A 24,154-nucleotide genomic window follows, 5' to 3' on the forward strand; every position below is an offset into this window, starting at 1 on the left:
ATTTTTTTGTTTTTGTTTTTGATAGGGATTGCCTTTAATCTGTAGATGGTTTTGGGTAGTATGGGCATTCCAACAATATTCTTTTTTTTTTTTTTTTTTTAATTTATTGCTTTAAGCAATCTCTACACCCAATGTGGAGCTCAGACTCATGACCCCCAGACCAAGAGTTACATGCTCTTCTGACTGAGCCAGCCAGGTGCCCCAACAATATTAATTCTTCTGATCCATGAACATGGGATGTCTGTCCATTTATTTGTGTATTCTATTTCTTTCATCAAAGTCTTATGGTTTTCATTGTACAGATCTTTTACCTCTTTGCTTAAATTTATTCCTAAGTATTTTATTGTTTTTGATGATATTGTAAAGTGAGTTTGTTTTCTTTATTTCTTTTTCAGGTAGTTCATTATTAGTGCATAGAAATGCAACTGATTTTTATATGTTGATTTTTTTTATCCTGCAATTTTACTGAATTTGTTTATTAGTTCCAACAGTTTTTTGGTGGAGTCTAGGATCTGCTGTATATGTTGAACCGTCTTTGCATTCCAGGGATTTGAAACTGGAAGTCATCCTAGGACTCCCCCATCTAATCACTAGGTCCTAGGACATCTGCCTCTTGTATATTCTAAGTCCTCCCTTCCTCCTCAAACCCACTGCATGGCCAACTCTTTCATCTGCATGTCTTCGTTCAGATGTTGCTTTCTCCATGAGGCCTACTCTGACCACTGTATTTAATGCTGCAAACTATCCTTCCTCCAGTACTCTTGATGCCCTTTATTCTGCTCTTCCTATTTTTTCCAAAGTGCATACACTCTTCTAACATGTTTATTATGTCTATCGTTTATTTTATTTATTTACTTACTTACTCACTTACTTACAGTGAGTGCACACACACGAGCAGGGGAGGGGCAGAGGGAGAGAGAGAATCCAAGCTGGCTCCATGCTTAGCGTGGAGTCCAACGTGGGGCCCCATCTCACCACCGTGAGATCATGACCTGAGCTAAAATCAACAGTCAGACACTTAACCAACTGAGCCACCGAGGCTCCCCTGTTTTACTTATTTAAAAGCTTTATTAAGATATAATTCACATATTTAGTTCATACATTTAAAGTATACAATTCAGTTGCTCTTAATATATTCACAGGGTTGTGTGATCATCACCAAAATCAATTTTAGAGTATTTTTATCATCCTAAAAAGAATTCCCTTACTCTAGCATTCACCCCCCATTTCCTCCAAATTCCTTCAACTCATCCCTAGGCAGCTACTCACCTACTCTTTGTCTCTATAGATTTGCCTCTTCTGGAAATTTCATGTAAATTGAATCATATTGTACAATATGTAGTCTTTTGCAGCTGATTTCTTTCACTGAGCATAATGTTTTCAAGGTTCCAAAGCAACTGCACCATTTTATGTTTTCACCAGCAGTGAATGAGGAGTGAGCACTTAATGCAGTGCCTGGCACATAGTGGGTGCTCAATAAATGCTTATTGAATGTATGGATAAGAAAATGTAGGACACAATCTACATTTTTTAGCATGCCATCCAACAGCTTTCCTGATCAGGTCCCTACCTATTTTTTTCCAGCATTGTCTCTTGCTATTCCATGGCCTCTAGCCTTATAAACCTCTTTGCCTTCTTACATCCTGTTCCTGCTGCCTGGGGTATCCTTCTTGTCCTTCTGCTTTGTGTGCTGAGCTTCCGTTCACCTCTAACAATATGTCTTCCCTTAATCCTTTGTCAAAAATAGGTGCTTTCTCTTGTTGTCTTCTCCACATTTTCTTAATAATTTGTTTCTATTTTGGGGTACCTGGGTGGCTCAGTTGGTTGAGCATTCGACTTTGGCTCAGGTCATGATCTCATGGTTAGTGAATTCGAGCCCTACATCGTGCTTGCTGCTGTCAAAGCAGAGCCTGCTTCTGATTCTCTGTTCCCCTCTCTCTGCCCCTCCCCCACTCATGCTCTCTCTTTTGTTGTGTGTGCGCTCTCTCTCTCACAAAAATGAATAAACATTAAAAAAAAACATGTCATCTTGAAGACAACCTCATGTTTATTTAAAAAATAATTTGTTTCTATTTCTACATCCCCTACTAGTTCTGCGAGCTTCTTAAGGATTGGCACTCTGGTACTCTTCTACTCATCTGTGTATCCTCAGTGCTTACCCAGGGCATGGCACACATTTAATAAATGTCTGTTTCAATGAACAAGTAGAGGAAATAGCAAGAGCAATACCCCAGAGGCAGAAATACACTGGTAAGTTTGAGAAACAATAAGTTTTCTAACTTGATTTGTTAAAAAACAAAATTCAACTGAGTAAATTTGAGGATCTAATTGATTTTATTAAATGATTCATGAATTGGGTAGTATCCCATTTAGCAAGTAGAGGAGAGCTGTACTGAGCTGTTTCCTTGGAAAAAGAAAGATTTCTAAAGGCAGTGAGAGTGCATTTAAAAAAAAAATTATTAGCAAGGAATGTATTATTTAGGCAGGATTGCCCTCCTAAGGGGAAAGAGTCTATGGGGGATTATCTCCTAATGTTGACCAGGAAATTCAATTTTGGCTGGTTAAAGTTACATTCCCAGGGAGGTTGAAACTGTAGTTAGCTTAGGTATTAAATCTTGGTATACAGATGTTATGCCCAGAATTCGTGATCCCCAAATACCGCCAGGGAGCCGCGTCCGATGTAAAAGCAAAAGAGCCTTTATTCGAGCTAGCTCGAGCTCAATCCCCTACCTGCACCGACGCAGCGGTGAGATACAGGGGAGAGAGGGCGAGTTTCAAAAGGACAAAGGTTTTTTTGGGGACTAGGGGCAGTTGGTGAGGTAATGGCTATGGCCTCAGCCGATTGGCTGGGGAAGGGTCCTGGGGAAGGGTCCGAATCCTGTTAGGCAGGTGAGGGGGGGGGGTTACTCAAGGGGAGGAGGTGTGGTCAAGGTGAAGGACACAGAACAAGATGGAGTCCGCCGGCGTAGGCCCGCCCTTTCACAGACATGGGGCCTTAACATAAGTGACTCCATTTGGGGCCTGTGGTTTTCTTTTTAAAATTACCCCCTCTTGATCAGACTCTCAGTTTAAGTGAGACATGATAAAAAAATTTTTTTTGAGATATGATAAAAATTTAAAGAATTAGCACCACTCTCAGCTACCATTCTGTAGTTTTCATAGCTTTTAAAAAACAAAATTCAACCCAGTAAATTTGAAGATCTAATTGACTTTATTAAATGATTCATGAATCAGGCATCATCCCATTTAGCAAGTAGAGGGGAGCTCTGAGGAGTTATACAAAATGGGAGGTTTTTATAGGAAGGAGAGTAAAGCAAGAAAGTTGTTAGTAAAAGAAAAGGATTGTTCTAGGCAAGGTTGCTTTCCCTTAGGGGGAAGAATAAAGGATCTTACCATGCAAATTACCCCATTTTCCTTTGGGGGATGGAAAAGGCCCAAGTGGCAGGCTCATAGGTGCTGATTGCAAAATTCCTGACTCACTGGTTGAGCCTGTATTTCTCGGGGAGGATGAAATTACAATTAAATTAAGTATTAAGCCCTGGTTTGGGGACTTGACCTATGCGACACCATTTTGGGCCTGTGGTTTTCTTTCTTTCTTTCTTTCTTTCTTTCTTTCTTTCTTTCTTTCTTTCTTTCTTTCTTTCTTTCTGTCTGTCTGTCTATTTATTAGGCTCCATGCTGGGCATGGTACTTGAACTCAGGAACAAAGTGGAGCTTGAACTCATGACCCTGTGATCAAGACCTGAGCTGAGATCAAGAGTCGGTTGCCCCCCTGAGCCACCCCAGGTGTCCTTGTGGTTTTGTCTTTTCTTTTCCTTCTTTCTTTCTTTCTTTCTTTCTTTTTTTTTTTTTTTTTTTTGTTAATGTTTATTTTGTTTTGAGAAAGAAAGAGAGCCTTGTGCACATGCATGAGTAGGGGAGGGGCAGAGAGAAAGAGGAGAGATTCCCAAGCAAGTTCCAAGCTGTCCTCGCGTAGCCCTATGGGCTCAAACTCACGAACCATGAGATCATGACCTAAGCTGAAATCAAGAGCTGGATACCTAACCAACTGAGCCACCCAGGTGCCCCCGTTTTCTTTTTAAAACAGCTTTTGTTGATCTTTTGTTATTCAAAGGTCATGACGTGTTTTTGCCTAATCTGAGATATCCACAAGTTACAACTTCAGGTTCACAATTTTTGAGTCAGTTATCCTCTTTGTTCTTTTTCTGATGTTCTAGTCTTAAGGAGATCATTTGGTTGGTGGTCAGTGGCTGTGAACATACATTTAAAACTTTTTTTTTTTTTAATGTTTGTTTATTTTTGAAGGAGAGCAAGGCAGAGCATGAGCAGGGGAAGAGGGGAGAGAGAGGGAGACACAGGCTCCAGGCTCTGAGCTGTCAGCACAGAGCCCGATGTGGGGCTCAAACTCACAAACTGTGAGATCATGACCTGAGCCGAAGTCGGTGCTTAACTGACTGACCCACCCAGGTGCCCCGCATTTAAAACTTTTGAGAGAATACAACACACCGGGGAGATTATTATGATTATTATAATTCCCAGTGTTTGAAGTGTACTTTGAAGCCATGGTCCCCAAGATCCAAACCAATCAAAATCAAATAAATCAAACAAAGACCCAATGGAAGGAGTCACCTTTTTGAGCCAAGTGGCTTATTCAGTGATCTTATGTAACTGAGTTTTAACCTTCCCAGAAGTATTAATCCAGGTATAGCAAGTGGTGTTGGCCACAGCAGAGACACCTTGTTCAGCTAACATATCAAGGGCTATCCTATTATGAAGAACAACTTTGACTAGAGAGTCTAAGGATCCTTGTTGGGCAGCTATTGTTTTAGCAAAATTCTGCAATATCTTCAAGAGTTAGGGAGAAGTTTCTGATCATATTCTCATTTATATTTACTCCTAAACAGGAAAGTATGGCCCTCCAAAAAAAGTGAGTCCTAAGACATGAATGCCTCCGGGTAGGTTTTTTCTAATTTGGTAATGACAGTCCAAGGAAACTGACCAATGAGATGTCTTGTTTCACTTGTGAAAATTTAGGGACACAGATAACCTAAGAGGCATTGCCCAGCTGTGTGCCAGCTATCTAGGCATTGTAGCCCCATGGATAATGATAACTACCACGGACAAAGGCAAACCCTGACAAGGCACAAACCAATTCCACTAAGGAGGCACTGTAAATGGACAAGTAGGAGATTTTGATGACAAATCCAGTAGTCTGAAAGGCAAAGGTTTCACTCCTAGCCATGGCCCAGGAGATGTGGATGATAGTGTTGTCTTTCCAGGTGAGTGCCAGAGTAAAGGAAAGAAAGGGAAGAAGAAAGGGTTTTGTATTTAAAGTATGAAGTCTTGATCTGGCATCTTGGCAGGAAGCAGTCTACCTCAATGTCAGCTACTTCTCTTCCTAGTCACTTTGATTTGGAAGTCTCCAGCGCCTAGGTGGGACCTTATTCAGCTATGAGATACATGTCCAACGTTTAATTCCCTGAAGTTTGGCTGCCATCTGGGTAGCAAAGAGGATGTGATGTAGTCACTTCTAAGGAGGTTCAAAGGCAGTTTGAACTTTTCTCTTTTCTTTTTCTTTTACCTGTTTTTCTCTTTTCTCTTACCTGTTCCAAACCAGAAGGGTGGGAGAAAGTTGGAAACATTAATTTGGAGAGTTGTAGCCAGATTTTTGAGGAGACTAGAAGAATTTAGGATCCAGTCCAATTTACAGGTATATAACAGAACCTCAAAGACAATTAACCAGATTAGAATCTGGTTACAGACAAAGATGTAAGCATAATTTCCTCTCTCCAAAACTACCCTCATTTTTTAAATAGTAAAAATAATTTGTTTGCATTAAACTTTGCCTGATTATTTATGTAAGTGCAGCAAGAATGAATAGTGAGTGACTATACAGGCTCTTTGTAAAATTGCTTTGCTGGAAACTTGTAAGCAAGGTGCCACGTTGATTTTGTTTAAGGGTCTTTATTGACTCTGTAAAGTTACCCTTTGTTCCTTCAAACTGTCTAGTCATTTTGGAGTCCTTGCCCATCTCTTTAAAATACGACATTCCGGGGGGCGCCTGGGTGGCGCAGTCGGTTAAGCGTCCGACTTCAGCCAGGTCACGATCTCGCGGTCCGTGAGTTCGAGCCCCGCGTCAGGCTCTGGGCTGATGGCTCGGAGCCTGGAGCCTGTTTCCGACTCTGTGTCTCCCTCTCTTTCTGCCCCTCCCCCGTTCATGCTCTGTCTCTCTCTGTCCCAAAAATAAATGAAAAAAAAAAAAAAAAAAAAAAATACGACATTCCGGGAGCATCTGAGTGGCTCAGTCTGTTGAGCGTCTGACTTCGGCTCAGGTCCTGATCTCACATTCGTGGTTTTGAGCCGTATATGGGGCTATGTGCTGACAGCTCAGAGCCTGGAGCCTGCTTTAGATTCTGCGTCTCCCTCTCTCTCTGCCCTTTCCCTACTTGCACTCTGTCTCTCTCTGTCTCTTAAAAAATAAAATTAAAAAAATGTTAAAAAAATATGACATTCCAGTTAAAGTTTTGGTAATATAACCAATGTTTCTAACTGTGTCCTGTTAAAAGGAGAACAGATTCTCACTGAATTTATGTAAATAGCTAGTTATTTTGTCATGAAAAGAATACTCAAGAGTTTTTGGAGGGATTGGGTAGGGAGAGAAAGTAAATGTTTAATCTTTGTTCACAAAGTTATATATCACCAAATTGTTGGTAGTTTAAATATGAAATATGAAAAAGCAAAACTTAAAACAAATTTTTAAATATTTATTTATTTTGAGAGAGAGAGAGAGAGAGAGAGAGGAGCACGAGCAGGGGAGGGGCAGAGAGAGAGAGAGAGAGAGAGAGAGAGAATCCCAAGCTAGCTCCATGTTGCCAGTGCAGAGTCTGATGGAGGGCTCGAAGTCACAACTTGAGGTCATGACCCGAGCTGAAATCAAGAGCTGGACGCTTAACTGACTAAGCCACCCAGGTGCCCCTTAAAAAATTTTTTTTTAATGTTTATTTATTTTTGAGAGAGAGAGAGAGAGAGAGTGGGTGGGGGGAGGGCACGCAGAGAGAGAAGGAGACACAGAATCTGAAACAGGCTCCAGGCTCTGAGCTGTCAGCACAGAGCCCGATGCAGGGCTCACCCCATGAATCATGAGATCATGACTTGAGCTGAAGTCGGATGCTTAACTGACAGAGCCATCCAGGTGACCAGGCGCCCCTTAAAAAGCAAAATTTTAGAGAACCAGTGATGTTTTATTTATTGTATTGTATTTTCATTTCATTTCATTTTACTTTATTTTATTTTACTTAATCTATTTTTGAGAGAGAGAGAAAATGAGAGCAGGAAAGGGGCAGAGAGAGAGGGAGATACAGAATCTAAAACAGGCTTCAGGTTCTGAGCTGTCAGCACAGAGCCAGATGCAGGGCTCGAACTGGTGAACTATAAGATCATGACCTGAGCCAGAGTAGGATGCTCATCTGACTGGCCACCCAGGTGCCCCCGTTTTAAACAAGAGTCATAAAAATTATAATCCTCTTCCTCAGTTCATTTAGTCCTGTATTATTAATTCCTATTCTGTTTGAATACAGTTTTTCCACTAGTTTTGGAAATTCTTACCCAGTTCAGTTGTATGATCTAAAAGTTACCAGAAATCTATATTCTGGAGTACTTGTTAGATTCCTTTTCATGAACTTCTCTGAAGGTAAAACACATTTGCAGGAAGCGTTTGTAAAAACAACTGAGTAAAACAGTAACTGTGTGTAAATGTCTTAAAAAGGTCATGGTTAAAGGTCTGATTAGAGTTCATTACAATGTGACTGACAATGAAATTTGGTTATTTTGGTTACACAACACTTCAAGATAATAACTAGAATTACAAGTGATAGCATATTCTAGGACATATCAAATTTCTAGGTTTTATACAATTTGTAGAACACTTATTTACATAACATGTATCTACATAAATATAATCAAGGAAGGTTTAGCATCACTTATTTTACAACACTTCCCACGAAGTCTAACATACCAAATAAACCTAATTGGTTTCATATTTCTCTTTTATGAGGAGAACAAATCTTTTAAAATGTTCTAGGGACCTTTAGGAAAACTTAACTGTTTGCTGTCAAAAGACTTCTTTAGAATTTGATTTTAGAAAGTTTGTCAAAAGATATCAGAGAGACTTTAAAACGCTTGGTCAAATAGGATCATAGGTCATTGTGAAACAATACTCAGTTATCCATTTAACTAAAGTGACATTAGGACTTTGTGGACAAATGCAGAAAGTTAAATAGTTGTAAAAAGCCTTAACTCTTTTAACATTAAAAAAAACTCAGTTTTTTTTCTTCTGAGTAGTGAAAGATCTGATAAAGATAAAACATAGAACCTTTGTTTCTCTAGGCAAATTACATTAAAGGTAAAGATAAACCTTTTTTACAGTGTTTTATTAAGGACAGACCAATAATCTAAGAAAACCATCCTTTTAACAGAGGAAAACCAAAATCCTAATTTTGCACCAGTGTACTCTTGACATTAAAACTCAGTCTTAAACAAATTCTTTTAATCTTAGCCAGCTTGACCACACATTAAACTTCCTTGTCAATGATTCCTTTTCCACAAACCTTTTACAACTTCTGTTATAGCAAATACTCGATGCCCAGGAAGAGACAAGCGACATGCACTTGGGGAATCAGGGAAGACTGTTTATTTCACACAGGTGCCAGCCTAGCAGAGTCGCCTCCAAAGGCTGAGCCCTGAGCCTTGGCGTCAGCCTCTTTGTGGGTGGGATTGCAGGGGCTCAAGAGGAAAGAAAAAAAAAAGAAAAAAAGGGAGGGCCACTTACCAGTTGTGCTGTGAGGGCAGTTGGTGGATGCAGGAAGAAAGCAAGATTACAGAAGCCAAAAACAAGTAAGGGGCGTATCCGGCCTTGGACATCTGGCTGGCCCCTTTTGTCTTGCTTTTACCAGCTTTCCTTCTCACTTCCTTTTTTACAAAATTAAAAAAAAAAAAAAAAAAAAGTTCTACGACGTTTTCTTTTTTTTTACATTCAGATTTTGTCCTAAGTTTTCTGCCTTTAAATAACCAGCATCCCATCTAGCAAGCAGAGGGGAGCTTCACTGAACTTCAGTAAAGGAAAGGTTTTACAAGGCAGAGAGAGGGCATTGCGTGAAGAGAAATGTATTATAAAAAGGAAAGTATTGTCTAGGCAAGGTTGCCCTTCTGAGGAGGAATGCGTCTATCAGAGGATTACTTCCAAGAAATCCAGTTTGGCTGGTTAAAGATTACATTCCGGCAGGGGTGGGGGGAGTTGAAACTGCAGGTGATGTATTAAGTCTTGGTTTACTGATGTGGGGCATTAATGTAAGTGACTCCATTTTGGGCTTGTGATTTTCTATTTAACAACTGCAAACTGGCCTTTGTGAGTTGGATTATAGATGCAGGGCCTAAAATCATCTGGTGAAGGGATTATACTTTCTCTGGTGGGCCTCTGGGGAATGCTGAAGGGGAATGACATGGCTAAGACTGGGCCTGAGAAGAGTTAACCCAGCAGTGGTGTGTAGAATGAACTGGAAAGTAGGAGACAAATTAAGAGGAGGCTTTAGGGGTGCCTGGGTGGCTCAGTCGGTTAAGCGTCCGACTTCAGCTCAGGTCATGATCTCACAGTTCGTGGATTCGAGCCCCGCGTCAGGCTCTGTGCTGACAGCTTGGAGCCTGGAGCCTGCTTTGGATTCTGTGTCTCCCTCTCTCTCTGCCCCTCCCCCACTCATGCTCTGTCTCTCTCAAAAATAAATAAAGATTAAAAAAAAATTTAAGAGGAGGCTTTAGGCCAGATGAGAAGAGTGAAAGTAAAATCCCAGGTAGGGTGTAAGAAAGGGCAGAGGCGTGAGAAATAGTATTAAAGAATCTGTAAGGTTTGGTTTTCTTTCCAACCAAGGTCCAGCAGAATAGCTCCCACAAAGAAGGGTGGTGAGAAGAAGGAGGGTTGTTCTGTCATCAAGGAGGCAGTGACCAGAGAACACACCATTCACATTCACAAGTGCATTCACGGAATGGATTGCACGAAGTGTGCCCCTCAGGCACTCAAAGAGATCTGGAAATTTGCCATGAGGAGATAGGAGCTCCAGATGTTCATGTTGACAACCAGGCTTAACAAAGCTCTCTGGGCTAAAGGACTAAGGAATGTGGGCTAAAGGAGTAAGGAATTGTTGCATCCTCACGACTCCTGAAACAGAATGCTTCGGGCACCAGTGACAGTCACAACAAAGTTTATTGCAATGAGAGGCAAGGCCAACCCGATCGGGACTGACACTCTTGACCAGAGTGCGGCCTCGAACAGCCAGGGTGCAGAGTTTTTATAGCCGACCACATCATCTTATCATCACCTGGGAACAGAACAAAGAAATAGTCCCCAGATGGGGGTGGAAACAGTTCAGACCTTCTGCGGTTAAGCTGCAGCCAGTTGACCTCCTTGACCCTGCCTCTGGCCCACCTTCTCAAAGTTCTCAACATGCCCTTGCCCCTATCCAATCAAACACCAATCCAGTTGATTTCCCTTGAACTTTTGTTCCCTTGATTGATAGGACAAGGCTGTTATCTCTTAACCTACAGTGTCAAAACAAAGCTGTTATTTCCCAAGGCTACAGGTTAGCCCTACACTACAATTTAACCCTTACAGGATGTTCCATACCATATCTGTGTGTGGTTGTCCAGAAAACATAATGAGGATGAAGATTCACCAAACAAGCTCTATATGTTGGTTACCTGTGTACCTGTCACCACTTTCAAAAATCTATAGTTAATGTATATGAGAACTAGTCACTGATGGTCAAATAAAGGTATAAAATGGCCAAAAAAAAAAAGAAATCTGTAGGGTTTGGAAAGTGACTGAGTGTGAAACGTGAGAAAGATGGAGGAGCCAAAGACTGGGCAAGGCTTTGCAGCCAGGTGCTAGGCAGAATGGTCAGGTTGAGTAGTGCTGTCTTGGCTTACACTTGCTTCTATGTGTGTTTGTGGAATTAGATACTTTCTAAATATCTACAGAGAGGGGCATCTGGGTGGCTCAGTTGGTTAAGCATCTGACTTCCGCTCAGGTCATGATCTCGAGGTTCATGAGTTCGAGCCCCACGTTGGGCTCTGTGCTGACAGCTCAGAGCATGGAGCCTGCTTCATTCAGATTCTGTGTCTCCCTCTCTCTCTCAGCCCCTCCCCCACTCTCTCTTTCTCAAAGATAAATAGAAAAAACATTTTAAAAATAAAAAAAGTATCTACAGAGAAGGAAAAGGCCTGCAGGGACATGTACTGTGTATTGTATTATAATTACTACTTTCAAGAAAAAGACAAATTATGCAGGGAATACAACAGTGACATATAATCGTAGTCAATCAGTTGGGTGCAGTGGCATTGCTTTTTGGTTTTGTTAAAAACAAACAGGGTCTTCCAGAAGTGGTTAATTGTTTATTCAGTTCAGTTACATCCTGGACTGAAGCCTTGGTGTAGGTGCTGTGTCCGTTATAAAGATGAATCAATCACAGAACCGCGCCAGGCATACCAGTCCAGGTGGAGAGCTGAGTTACATGGGAGAGGTATGAATAGATTGTTATGGGAGAGCAGATCTATCTGCTGGTTGACGATCTATCTGCTGGTTGAGAAAGCTTTGTATGGAGGAAGTGTGAACTGCTAAATCTTGCAGGACAAGATACTATTTGACATGCAGAGGTGAGCAACAAGGGCATTTATGGAAAAGGAATGGGAAGAACAGAGCACAAAAAAATGGAGAACAACAAGCTTTTTGGTTTGGATGGAACATAGGCAGTGTGAGTGGGCCTTGTACACCCAAAAAAGGTTTTACGTAGATTTAGATGATTTTTAGTAGGTTCAGTGCTTTTCAGGCAGTAATATCAGCAGAGCTGTGCTTTGGAAAACTTAACCAGAGAGCACTGTGTGGATGAGAAGGGAAGGGACTGACGCAGTGGGGGTAGTGAGAAGGCTTCTATGATAGGCCAAGCAAGAGGCACTGAGCGTTGAAGGCTTGAACAATGGATGTGGCCATAGGAATGAAGAGGAGGGGACAGATGCTCCTTGACAGCCTCATCTCCTCAAGGGATGCATTTGGCAAGGAGAGGAACTGTCAGAGCCTTGAGACTAAAATGTAATACAGATAGAAATTGGGAATTCTAGAGGAGAAGCATTTTTAGGAGAGAAGATGATGAGTTCTGCCTTGGATAAATTGAGTATCTGGCTAAACGTCTGGCTGGAGGGTATTTAAGGAAATTAGAAATGCAGGACAGAGCCTCAGAAAATGGTCAGGTCGGGCTTATAGATCTGGATAGCTGTGTGGAGGGGAGAGTTGAAGCCTTAAGAGGGAATGAGATTGCCAAGGAGGGGGTGAGGAGCAGGCAGGGAAGGATTCTGGGACAGAACATTGGGGAATCTTTGCATTTAGGGTGTAAGGAAGGAGAGGAGGAGCCGAGGGGGAGGAAGGAAAGGGATGCTGTGATGGAAGCAGGAGAACCAGGCAAGCGGAGTATCTTGAAAGTCGAGGATGGAGGGGCGCCTGGGTGGCTCAGTCGGTTAAGCGTCCGACTTCAGCTCAGGTCACCATCTCGCGGTCCGTGAGTTCGAGCCCCGCATCGGGCTCTGGGCTGATGGCTCAGAGCCTGGAGCCTGCTTCCGATTCTATGTCTCCCTCTCTCTCTGCCCCTCCCCTGTTCATGCTCTGTCTCTCTCTGTCTCAAAAATAAATAAACGTTAAAAAAAAAAAAAAAAAAAAAGAAAGTCGAGGATGGAACGTGTTCCCAGAATTGGGTAGTCAAGGCGGAGCAGGTGATGGCTTCTGACTGTGAGAGGAGGGAGCTTAGGTGTGAAAAGTAGGCCAGAGCCAGACCATGGAAAGTGTTCAGGGGAGAGATAGTAGGGTGTAGTGATTTGATCCTGTCTCTACTACTCATCGTCTGTTTGGCTTCGGACAATTGACTTAATTTTTGCCTAAATCCGTGCCTCAGTTTCCACATCTGAAAAATGGGCACAATGATTGCACAGACCTCATGAGGTTTTTATGTGAGGATCTATATGTGTGTGTGTTGTTTTGAACAGTGCCTGGCACAAGTTAAGTTCTAAATGACTGTTCACTATTATTACTATGTGCCAAGCTGAGGAGTTTTGACTTTCCCTGTGGGTGATGGGAGTCATGGACAGGCCCCAACAAACGCATGGCATGATCTGAAAGCAATCACTTCCTTCACCCAAGACCCAGTTGGAATCTGAGAATCAGATAAAATCACTAGAAAAAAGAAAGTGCTAACTATTGCAGTGATATCTGAGAAGGAAGAAAGATAAAAGGCCTTGGGAATTGGCTGCTAGGTCCTTGGTGAGCTCTGAGTTTCCAGGGAGTGATGGGAATGGATGATGGAGTACAAGGGTTTGGGGAATGCATGGACCATGAGACAACAGAGACCCCATACTTACGCTCTTTGAATATTTTGACCATATGGGGTAAGACGATGGTTATTTAGGAGGTGGGAGGGTAGCATGGAGGAGGAAAGACCAAAGAAGCAACCCAGAAGACAGACAGTATAGAGACATTTAGAACAGAGATGTCTGCAGTGGACGTTGCATACCCTGAAACGTGAGGCAAAATGTGGGTATGAATTAGATTGTGCAGGCCATTGGTTTGGAAGTGAGGAGGATGAAGGTGAGCTGATCTGGATTTTGGCAGGGAGGCAAGATGTGAGCTCATCTGTGGAAGGAGAGCCCGACGATCATGAGGTTGGGAAATTGAGAAGGTTGGGAAAGACTTGGAACAGGTGTTATTGGGAAAACATAGGATAGGGGTCAGTCAGATAGAGGCAGATAGAGGATTTATCTTGTATAAATGAAAGTCCAACCAAGATGGGGTATCATTGATTTGTTGTAGAAATAACCAGTTTGTTTTCTGGCCTTTCTCTAGTTCCGCTTGGCACTAGGGAATGTGGATGGTAAAGGCTTTGGGGGTGCCAGGAAAACACCCCTCAAGTGGCTGGCCGTGGGACCTAGATTGTGTAAGGTGGTAAATGAAGCCATAAGAGGACTGTAATAATAGACTGAAGAAAGAGAGGGCACAGTGGGAGGAAAGAGACAGGGAGAAGTGAGGGAAGGAGGGGAAAAGCCCTAAAGATGAGGGGGCTGTAGTCAGAGCTGTTTCAACTTTCAGGATCTTCGTGGGGGAGCATCTTCAAACAATGAAGATGAAGTTGGTGGGGGGTGGGGGAGGTGGTCAGGCCTGAAGTAAATAGTAGATATTAATTTATGCATTGTGATTATAAAGGTATTTCTGAGTTCAACTTCAAAACTCCTTAAAGAAAATTAACCAGGCAGCAGCATGTGGATGAGAAGGAAAGAGACTGACAATGTTGTCAGAAAGCTAAGTTCTTATTACCGTAACAGGAAGTCACTTGAAAACGTCTAGCATTGATAAGAAAGAGCAGTAAAAACATACATCTCCTGGATCAAAGGCAGAAACATAAATGATTGCACAGCTTTTGTAGATGAATGGTTGTAAAAACAAGCAGGCTACTTTGGGTTCCATATTTGAAGTAGTCAAGGCATCTTTAGATATTTTAGATATTTGATTGGTGTTCTGGTTTGGCCCATGTTTGGAGATTCTGTCTGGCCTGGCCAATCTCTTCTCCCAGTGCAGTCTTCTTGCTGCTAAGTATGCCATGGTTGAATAGTAATACCCAGGGAGGCTGTGCGGCCTAAACTTCCCTCTAATTGGGGAAATGGGTTTTCATCTTTGATTAGCATCAGAAAATTACTCTTTTAGTCAACTAACAGGCAGGAGGAAGCCCTGTTACTACAGTGCACCAGAGAATGCTGGTTGGGCAGAACAGAAGCAGTTGACTACAGAACACAAGGCTCTCCGATTGGAGAAAGACTGAAAGCTTGGGGTGGGAGAGAGAATGGGGAGGTGGTGGGAGAAGGGGAAAAGACGTGGGAAGAGGGAGGGAGCATTAAATATCTCTGTCAACTATTTTCTCTCCCTCACTAGCTCCTTCATGTTTACTCCTTTACACCCTTGGTGGTTCTGGACCCAATTACAAATGTGTTGGTGGGGGAGTGGGGGAAGGTTTCTCCCTGCCCACAAGCAATTCTCTGTGACACCAGCTGGATGTCCTCCAATTCAACTCAGTTCTGACACTCTCTATCAGGAGATAGCATCAGATTCCACAGATTCCACAGGTTAAAAGTTCAGTCCTGGGGACGCCTGTGTGGCTCAGTCGGTTAAGTGGTTAAGCGTCTAACTTCAGCTCAGGTCATGATTTCATGGTTCGTGGGTTGGAGCCCTGCATTGTGGGCTCTCTGTTGTCAGCGCACAGCCCGCTTCAGATCCTCTGTCCCTTTCTCTCTGCCCCTCCCTTGCTCTCTCTCTCTCTCAAAAATAAATAAGCATTAAAAAAAAAAAAAGAATAGAAAACATCTTTAAAAAAAAATTTTTTTTAACGTTTATTCATTTTTGAGAGATAGAGAGAAAGCATGAGCAGGGATGGGGCAGAGAGACGGAGACACAGCATGTGAAGCAGGCTCCAGGCTCTGAGCTGTCGGCACAGAGCCCAACGTGGGGCTCGAACTCACAAACTGTGAGATCATGACCTGAGCCAAAGTCGGATGCTCAACCGACTGAGCCACCCAGGTGCCCCGAAAACTAATCTTAAAAAAAAAAAAAAAAAATTCAGTCCTGCAAGACTGCTACCCAACCCCCACTTTAGGTGCCAGTTGCCTTCAGGTGCCACTGATTATCACCAGTGCTTCCAACTGACTGGCTACACATTCGAAGTTCCAATGGCCCCCTTTCTGGGTTGTATTAATTTGCTAGAGCACCTCATAGAACTCACAGAAACACTTAACTGTAAGAACAAACTGCTGGTTACCAGAGGGGAGATGGGTTGGGGGGATGAGTGAAGTAGGTGAAGGGAATTAAGAGCACACTGGGGTGCCTCAGTGGCTCTGTCAGTAGTCATGATCTTGAAGTCCGTGAATGCAAGCCCTGCCTTTGGGCTCTACACTGACAGCTGAAAGCCTGGAGCCTGCTTCGGGTTCTGTGTCTCCCTCTCTCTCTGCCCCTCCCCCACTCTCACTCTGTCTCCTTCAAAAATAAACAAACATTAAAAAAATTTTTTAAAAATCACACTTACAGTGATGAGCACTGAGCAATGTAGAGAATTGTCAAATCACTATATTGTACACCTGAAATGAATATAACGTATGTTTACTCTATTGGAATTAAAAAAAAAAGAACTCACAACAATATCTTACGTACTAGGTTACTGGTTTATTATAAAAGGATATTACTTGGGAATAGCTAGACGGAAGAGATGCATAGGGCAAGTAATGGGGAAAGGATGCAGTTTTCATGCCCTCTCCCAGCGTGTGGCTCTCCCCTAACGTCCATGAGAAGTTCTTTGAACCTTATTCTGTTTTTTAATAGAAGCTTCATTACATAGGCATGACTGATTTAAATCATCCACCATTGGTGGTTGAACTCAATCTCCAGCCCCTCTCCCCTTCCCAGAGGTGGAGGCGTGGGTGGAACTCGTTCTAACCCTCCACATTGTTGGTTCCCTCATCCTTAGGTGTGATCCCAAAGTAACCTAACAAGACATCACTTAGGAAATTCCAAGTGTTTTAGGAACACTGTGCCAGAAATGGACAAAGACTGCATATATATTATTTCTTAAAAAAATTTTTTTTTACAATTATAGAATTTTACTTATTTATTTAATTCTTTTTAACTTAATTTTATTTTTTTAAAATTTACATCCAAATTAGTTAGCATATAGTGCAACAATGATTTCAGGAGTAGATTCCTTAATGCCCCTTGCCCATTTAGCCTATCCCCCCTCCCACAAACCCTCCAGTAACCCTCTGTTTGTTCTCCATATTTATGAGTCTCTTATGTTTTATCCCCCTCCCTGTTTTTATATTATTTTTGTTTCCCTTCCCTTATGTTTGTCTGTTTTGTCTCTTAAAGTCCTCATGAGTGAAGTCATATGATTTTTATCTTTCTCTGACTGGCTAATTTCACTTAGCATAATACCCTCCAGTTCCATCCACGTAATTGCAAATGGCAAGGTTTCATTGTTTTTGATTGCCAAGTAATACTCCATTGTATGTATATACCACATCTTCCTTGTCCATTCATCCATGGATGGACATTTGGGCTCTTTCCGTACTTTGGCTATTGTTGATAGTGCTACTATAAACATTGGGGTGCTTGTGCCCTTTCAAAACAGCACACCTGTATCTCGCAGATAAATGCCTAGTAGTGCAATTGCTGGGTCTAGGGTAGTTCTATTTTTAGCTTTTTGAGGAACCTGCATACTGTTTTCCAGAGTGGCTGCACCAGCTTGCATTGCCATTTAAAAAAAAAAAATTTTTTTTTGGTATGGGCATTAAAAAAAATTTTTTTTTAAAATATGAAATTTATTGTCAAATTGGTTTCCATATAACACCCAGTGCTCATTCCAACAGGTGCTCTCCTCAGTACCTATCCCATTTAAAAAAATTTTTAATGCTTATTAATTTATCTTTTTAATGTTTATTTATTTATTTTTGAGAGAGAGAGAGACAGAGCACGATCAGGGGAGGAGCAGAGAGCGAGGGAGACACAGAATCTGAAACAGGCTCCAGGCTCTGAGCTGTCAGCACAGATCCTGACGCGGGGCTCGAACTCACAAACTGTGAGATCATGGCCTGAGCCGAAGCCGGACGCTCAACGACTGAGCCACCCAGGCGCCCCTTTAATGCTTAACTTATTTTGAGAGAGAGACAGAAAGACAGAGCACAAGGCGGGGAGGGGCAGAAAGCGAGGGAGACACAGAGTCGGAAGCAGGCTCCAGGCTCAGAGCTGTCAGCGCAGAGCCCAACACGGGGCTCAAACTCATGAACGGCGAGATTACGACCTGAGCTGAAGTCAGATGCTTAGCACCCATATATATATTTCTTATCATAAATCACAGTATCACAACCCTTCAATCCCCTGGTAGCTACTGCCTTCTTTCCTCAGACTCTTTTGAAAAGAATCTCTCTTTGGCTCCTCTTCCTGCCCTCCAGTCCATCCATCAGCCCACTGCAGTCTGACTTCTTTACTGTTAACTCCCTAAGAGCCTTATTTAGATCACCAGTAACCTGCTATATTCAGTGGACCTCCACGTGGCAGAGTTGATCTGCATTAAGCCCCTATTCCCTTGGCTTCCTTTGGCTTTCTTTCTCCTACTTCTCTGACTCATTATTCCGGTTATTTTCTTCTCCTTTGTTTCCCCCGCCCCGGATAGTTTCATTTAATTTATTTATCTAACAGCATTTATCTAACAACATAGCACTAGTTATGTACCATTCACTGTGCCGGATGCGGATGAATACACAGACCGGGCTCTCAAAGGCTTTATAGTTTACAACTGGGGAGAAGCAGTGCAACAAGTTAGCGGACGTTAGGATACACACTCGAGTGCAGGCTGCCGTGGGATGCCAGGGAGGGCGTGGTCTAATTTGTTAGGCCAGGGGTCAGGTTAAGAGGGATCAGGAAAGTCTTCTGCCTAGACCACTCTTCCCCCACTTGCCCAGAGCTATACCTAATCTCTCAGTGCTCATCTATAAAATAATGTGGCAGTCATGGAGGTGTGTTCCTCCAATGTCTTTTCAAGAGAATCTGCTTTGAGGAATGCCGTTACTCACATCCTCCAGCTGTTGCCTTTAGATCTGATATGGTGTGTATACTGAGGCACACTTCTGGGCACTGCCAACCAGTTGACTGAGTATGGTGGCAGTACTAGAGCCCAGCCAGTACTGGCCAGTGTGGGATTCTCCTGGGCAGTATTTAATCAAAGATCCCCAATTGACTTGGCTGCTGTTCTGCAGTTTAAGGAGCTTACTCTCAACTCCTCCTTCCTTCTCTCTCTTCTTTTGGAGGCATCAGACCTGCATTATCACCTACTCCTACGCTTTCCCCTTTATCCTCTAATGGTGTTTTCCCCAGGGAATCACTTGCATGTCTAATTCTGTTTTGGCATTTGAACCTAACACAGGGATATGACAGGGCCTGCCTTACAGTGCTGTTGTGAGAACAGAGTTAATGTATGTGAAATGCTTAGAACAGAACCTGTTACACAGCAAGTGTTATGCTATTATTGTTGTTAGCTATTATTATTGTATTATCCTTTAGATCTCAACTTCTATTTTACTCTCTCTAGAAACCTTCTCAGATCTCCCCAGAGTGCTCCAACAGCATCCTGTCCTTACTTCTATTCCGTTGCTTTGTTTTCTTGTTGGCCTTCACACTTGGACAGTGAATTCAATGAATAATAGAAACTTGTTGTGTCTATTGTTGTGTATCAGTGCCTAACATTGTGTCTGACTCATAGGAGATGTTAACTTGATGTCTGCTGAATGAAAATGTTAATTCAGCTGAGTACTAACAGATGAGTGTTATTTGCCAAGTGGATGATGTCTGGGAAAGAAGCAGTTGTTGAGAGAATTGTGTACTGTGGCGTGAAAGGCCTGTACTCTGTGGGGTACTGAAAGCTGCTTGTTATGAGTAAAGAGTAAGGTATAAGAGAGATGTGGTAAAAAAGAAGGCTAAGGAGTAGGTCAAGGGCCAGAACACGGGCAAGGCCTGAATGCCAAGCCAAGGAGTCTGAATTACGTTGACCCAACCTTATACAGGCATTGGGGTGCAGGCCTTATGATGTCCTAATGGACTTACCCATCTTTGATGGTGTTTTATGTCTTTATGAATCATGTGTTAGTTCACCCAACACTAAATTGTGCCAAAATGGTGGCTGTTTCTCTAGAACTACATGAAGAAATGTAGGCATAATCATTTCAACAATGCATCTGATTGGTCTTTATTTACAAGCTGCTTTGGCTGCACAGTTGGGTCTCTTAACTGATCTCTTTGCCTTCATCACAGTCCATTTAAATATACCTTCCACTCCCATTGTGAGACAGATCTCTCTAAAATTAAATCTGCTAATCTTACTCCTCTATTTAATACCTTCCAATAATAGCACACTCTGGATACCTATAAGACAACATCCAGATTCCTTAGTGTGACCCACAAGGAACCCCATAGTCTGAGCCTTCGCTACCTCTGTATGTTCTGTACTGCATGGTGCTGAACTACTTATAGGTATTAGGAAGTTATGCTGCTCACCACTTCATTTATGTACACACTGTTGCTGCCTAGAATGTTCTTTCATCTGGGTCTACTTTTTGAACGCTTAGCTATCATATAGGCAGTAGTTACAACATCACTGCATCTCTGAAGCCATTTCTAACTTTGTGGGCAGTGGTTTGCAGCCTCATTAGACTATGTGTATATTGGTATGGCACCCCCCACAATGCATTGCACTTGTTTGGTTCCCTCCAGTTCCCTTTCTAGACTGTCGTTCCTTGAGTGTTACTGAAGATGGAGTCCCCAGCACCTGGGGGAATGCCTAGCACAAAGCATATACTCCATAGATAACTGGTTAAAGGAAAAAGGACAGACTAAAATAAAAGCTGTTCTCTTTCTTTTGAAGGGGAAGGAGATCCCCTCACCATGTGGCTGTACCTGGCGGCCCTCGTGGGCCTGTACTACCTCCTGCGCTGGTACCGGGAGAGGCAGGTGGTGAGCGACCTCCGAGACAAGTACGTCTTCATCACAGGCTGTGACTCGGGCTTCGGGAACCTGCTGGCCAGGCAGCTGGACCTGCGAGGCTTGAGGGTGCTGGCCGCGTGTCTGACAGAGAAGGGGGCAGAGCAGCTGAGAGACCAGACGTCAGACAGGCTGGAGACGGTGATCCTGGATGTCACCAAGACAGAGAGCATCTCTGCGGCCACCGAGTGGGTGAAGGAGCGTGTGGGAGACAGAGGTATAGAGAACTATTTTCTCCTTTCATTTACTTAGGCATCAAGATGTTAAAAGTTTTCTCTCTCTGTGTAAGATCTCAAAAGCAGGGTTTAAAAGGCTGACTTTTCCATTTGAAGGACAGTCGTGATCTTATGTGGTGTTTCATTTCCTTAACAACGTTTACCTTGAAAAATGAGCCCAGTAGATTTGAAGCTGTTATCTCACCTTGCCAATGGAATATTTAAAACCACAATTCTTTGTGTTTGAAGAATTTTCAAGGTATTCTTAAGAAATTGAGTCTTCTCCCCTTGGCTACCATTTAAAATATAATCATTCCTGGGGCGCCTGGGTGGCGCAGTCGGTTAAGCGTCCGACTTCAGCCAGGTCACGATCTCGCGGTCTGTGAGTTCGAGCCCCGCGTCAGGCTCTGGGCTGATGGCTCGGAGCCTGGAGCCTGTTTCCGATTCTGTGTCTCCCTCTCTCTCTGCCCCTCCCTCGTTCATGCTCTGTCTCTCTCTGTCCCAAAAATAAATAAAAAAACGTTGGAAAAAAAAAAAAAATTAAAAAAAAAAAAAAAAAATATAATCATTCCTTCAGTCAGCCTTACATGTGAAAATTGACTTGGAAATTGATTTCAATATATTATTTCCTGTTTTTGGGTATACTCCAGGCAGAGCTAGGAATTATACATAGTTACAGCCTCTGCGCTTTGCACAGCACTTTATTTCTGTTGTATGGTTATTGGTATTGTTTCACACTTTGCTAGAGCGTGAGCTCCTTGAGGGCCCCCCTTACCCATTATTGTATTTCCAGTTTCTGACATATTCCCAGGTACCTGTTAAGGACTCAACAAATGTTGAATAGATCTCATTTACTCATAGTTTTATTCGTTACTTTGGTGCCCTTGATATTAAAATCATCACTTGTTCCTTACACCTGAATTTCAAACTACTTGCTGGACTGCTCATCTGGAATTTCTGCTGGTGCCTCAAACTCACCAAACCTAAAGGAAGACTCTTTACCTTACCTCTTCCTCACCAAATCTGGTTGTTGTTGTTGTTGTTGTTGTTTTGTTTGTTTCAGTCTTTCTCTCTGTGTACTATGTCACTATTCCTGCAGTTACACACACTTGTTCCCTCAGAGCCTTTTTCCTTCCTTATGCTTTCAACATTTTAGTATCCTCATGTTCTAAATGAATCTCTTGTAAATAGCATATAGCTACATGTAAAAAAATAATGCAGTTTTTTTTTTTTTTTTTTTTTTTACCTAGGACATTTCACTCATCTACACTTACTTAATTGTTCATATGTTTGGATTTATTTCTATGACATTCTTTTTATGCTTTTTATATGTCCCATTTTTTTCTTGCTTCTTTTCCCACTTTTGAATTGATTGAATTTTTATTCCACCTTTTCCATTACTAAGTTGAAAGTAATATATTCTGTTTCTTAATTTTTTTTAATGTTTATTCATTTTTGAAAGAGAGAGCACAAGCAGGGGTGGGGTGGAGAGAGAGGGGGACACAGAATCCAAAGCAGGCTCCAGACTCCGAACTGTCAGCACAGAGCCGACTTGGGGCTCGAACCCACGAACCGCGAGATCATGACCTGAGCCGAAGTCAGACGCTTAACTGACTGAGCCACCCAGGCGCCCCAAAAGTAATATATTCTGTTTCGTTAGTGGTTTCTCTAGGACTTTTAACTGCATATTTAATCATTCAAGTGTAAAATTAACATCTTTGCCTTCTTCTGATGAATCCAAGGCTCTCAGAACACTTGAAGTCTATCCCCTGCCCCGCCCCCCCCACATGATGGCATTGCTGTTATATATTTTATTTCTATTTTTTTTTTTTTGGCCCTACAATATATATATTTGTTTAGATTTATTTCCTGTTTACCATTTTGTTTGCTCATCATTCTTTTTAGAATCTTCCATCTAAAATTACTTTCCTCCAGGGGCCCCTGGCTGGCTCAGTCAGTGGAGGGAGTGACTCTTGATCTGGGGGTTTTGAGTTCAAGCCCCACACTGGATAGAGATATTACTTAAAAACATAATCTTAAAAAAAATAAAATAAAATTACTTTCCTCCAGACTGAATATATTCTTTAGAATTTAGAAAGTGTTGTGGATAAAATCTGTTGTTTTTTTTTTAAGTTTATTTATTTATTTTGAGAGAGAGAGAGAGAGAAAGCATGAGTTGGGAGGGGCAGAGAGAGAGGGAGAGAGAATCGCAAGCAGGCTCCACACTGTCAGCACACTTGGGGCTCATTCTCACGAATTGTGAGATTATGATCTGAGCCAAAGTTGGATGCTTAACCCACTGAGCTAACCAGGTGTCCCTGTTTTTCTTTTCTTCCTTTTTTTTACATTTCTATATTATTTATTTATTTATTTATTTTAGGTAATCTCTATACCCAAGGCAGGACTTGAACTCACAACTGTGAGATCAAGAGTTGCATGCTCTATAGACTGAGCCAACCAGGCACCCTTCTTTTTTCACATTTCTTAAAGTGTCTTTATTTTGCCCTTATTCTGGAAAGATATTTTTGCTAGGTAAGCATTTCTAAGTTTACAGTTATTTTCTCTCAGCATATTGAAGATATCGTTTCATTGTCTTCTGGCTTCTGTTGTTGCTGTTGTCAGTTGTCAGCCTAATTGTTACCTTGTAAGATTGTAAATAATCTTTTCTTTTATTTCTGACTATTTAAGGATATTCTATTTCTTTGATTTTTTTTTAAACATTGGAAACATTTTATTTTAATTTTTTTTAAGTTTATTTATTTTTTTAATAGTCTCTACACCCAACCTGGGGCTCAAACTCAAGACTCTGATATCAAGAATTGCATGCTCTGGGGGCACGTGGGTGGCTCAGTCAGTTAAGCATCCAACTTTGGCTCAGGTCATGATCTCACAGTTTGTGGGTTCAAGCCCCTCACAGGCTCTGTGCCAACAGCTCAGAGCCTGGAGCCTTCTTTGAATTCTGTGTCTCCCTCTTTGTCTCCCACTTGTGCTCTCTCTCTCTCTCAAAAATAAATAAACATTAAAAAAAAAAAAAAAAAAAGAGTTGCATGCTCTTCTGACAGAGCCGGCCAGGCATCCCTCTTTCTTTGATCTTACTAAAGCTTTACTTTGGCTATATAGATGTGAATTTCTTTATTTATACTGCTTGGGACTTGTTTGGCTTCTTGAATCTATGGATTAGTGTCTTTCAACAATTTTGGAAAATTCTCGGCCACTGTTACTTCAGATATTGCCCTTGTTCCATTTCCCCTCTTTTTTCTTTTCTGATAGATACGTGTTAGAAGTT

General features: G+C 42.0%; 1 protein-coding gene across 3 annotated transcripts in view; it reads left to right on the top strand.

Moving 5' to 3' along the window:
- HSD17B6 (hydroxysteroid 17-beta dehydrogenase 6) overlaps window positions 1–24,154 on the top strand; it is a 48,261-nt gene that overhangs the window by 13,929 nt on the left and 10,178 nt on the right. Inside the window, exons 1-2 of one of the 3 annotated variants that reach the window (XM_060657241.1) lie at window positions 11,450–11,567; window positions 20,538–20,870. In XM_060657241.1, the coding sequence (XP_060513224.1) occupies window positions 20,558–20,870 (313 nt within the window). In that variant the 5' untranslated portion in view covers window positions 11,450–11,567; window positions 20,538–20,557. Of the gene's footprint in view, window positions 1–11,449; window positions 11,701–20,537; window positions 20,871–24,154 lie in introns of those variants that run through there. The other 2 variants (XM_060657240.2, XM_060657242.2) reach the window with 2 other exon arrangements.

The sequence above is a fragment of the Panthera onca genome, chromosome B4 (assembly GCF_046562875.1).
Source record: "Panthera onca isolate mPanOnc1 chromosome B4, mPanOnc1 haplotype 2, whole genome shotgun sequence".
Classification (NCBI taxonomy): domain Eukaryota; kingdom Metazoa; phylum Chordata; class Mammalia; order Carnivora; family Felidae; genus Panthera; species Panthera onca.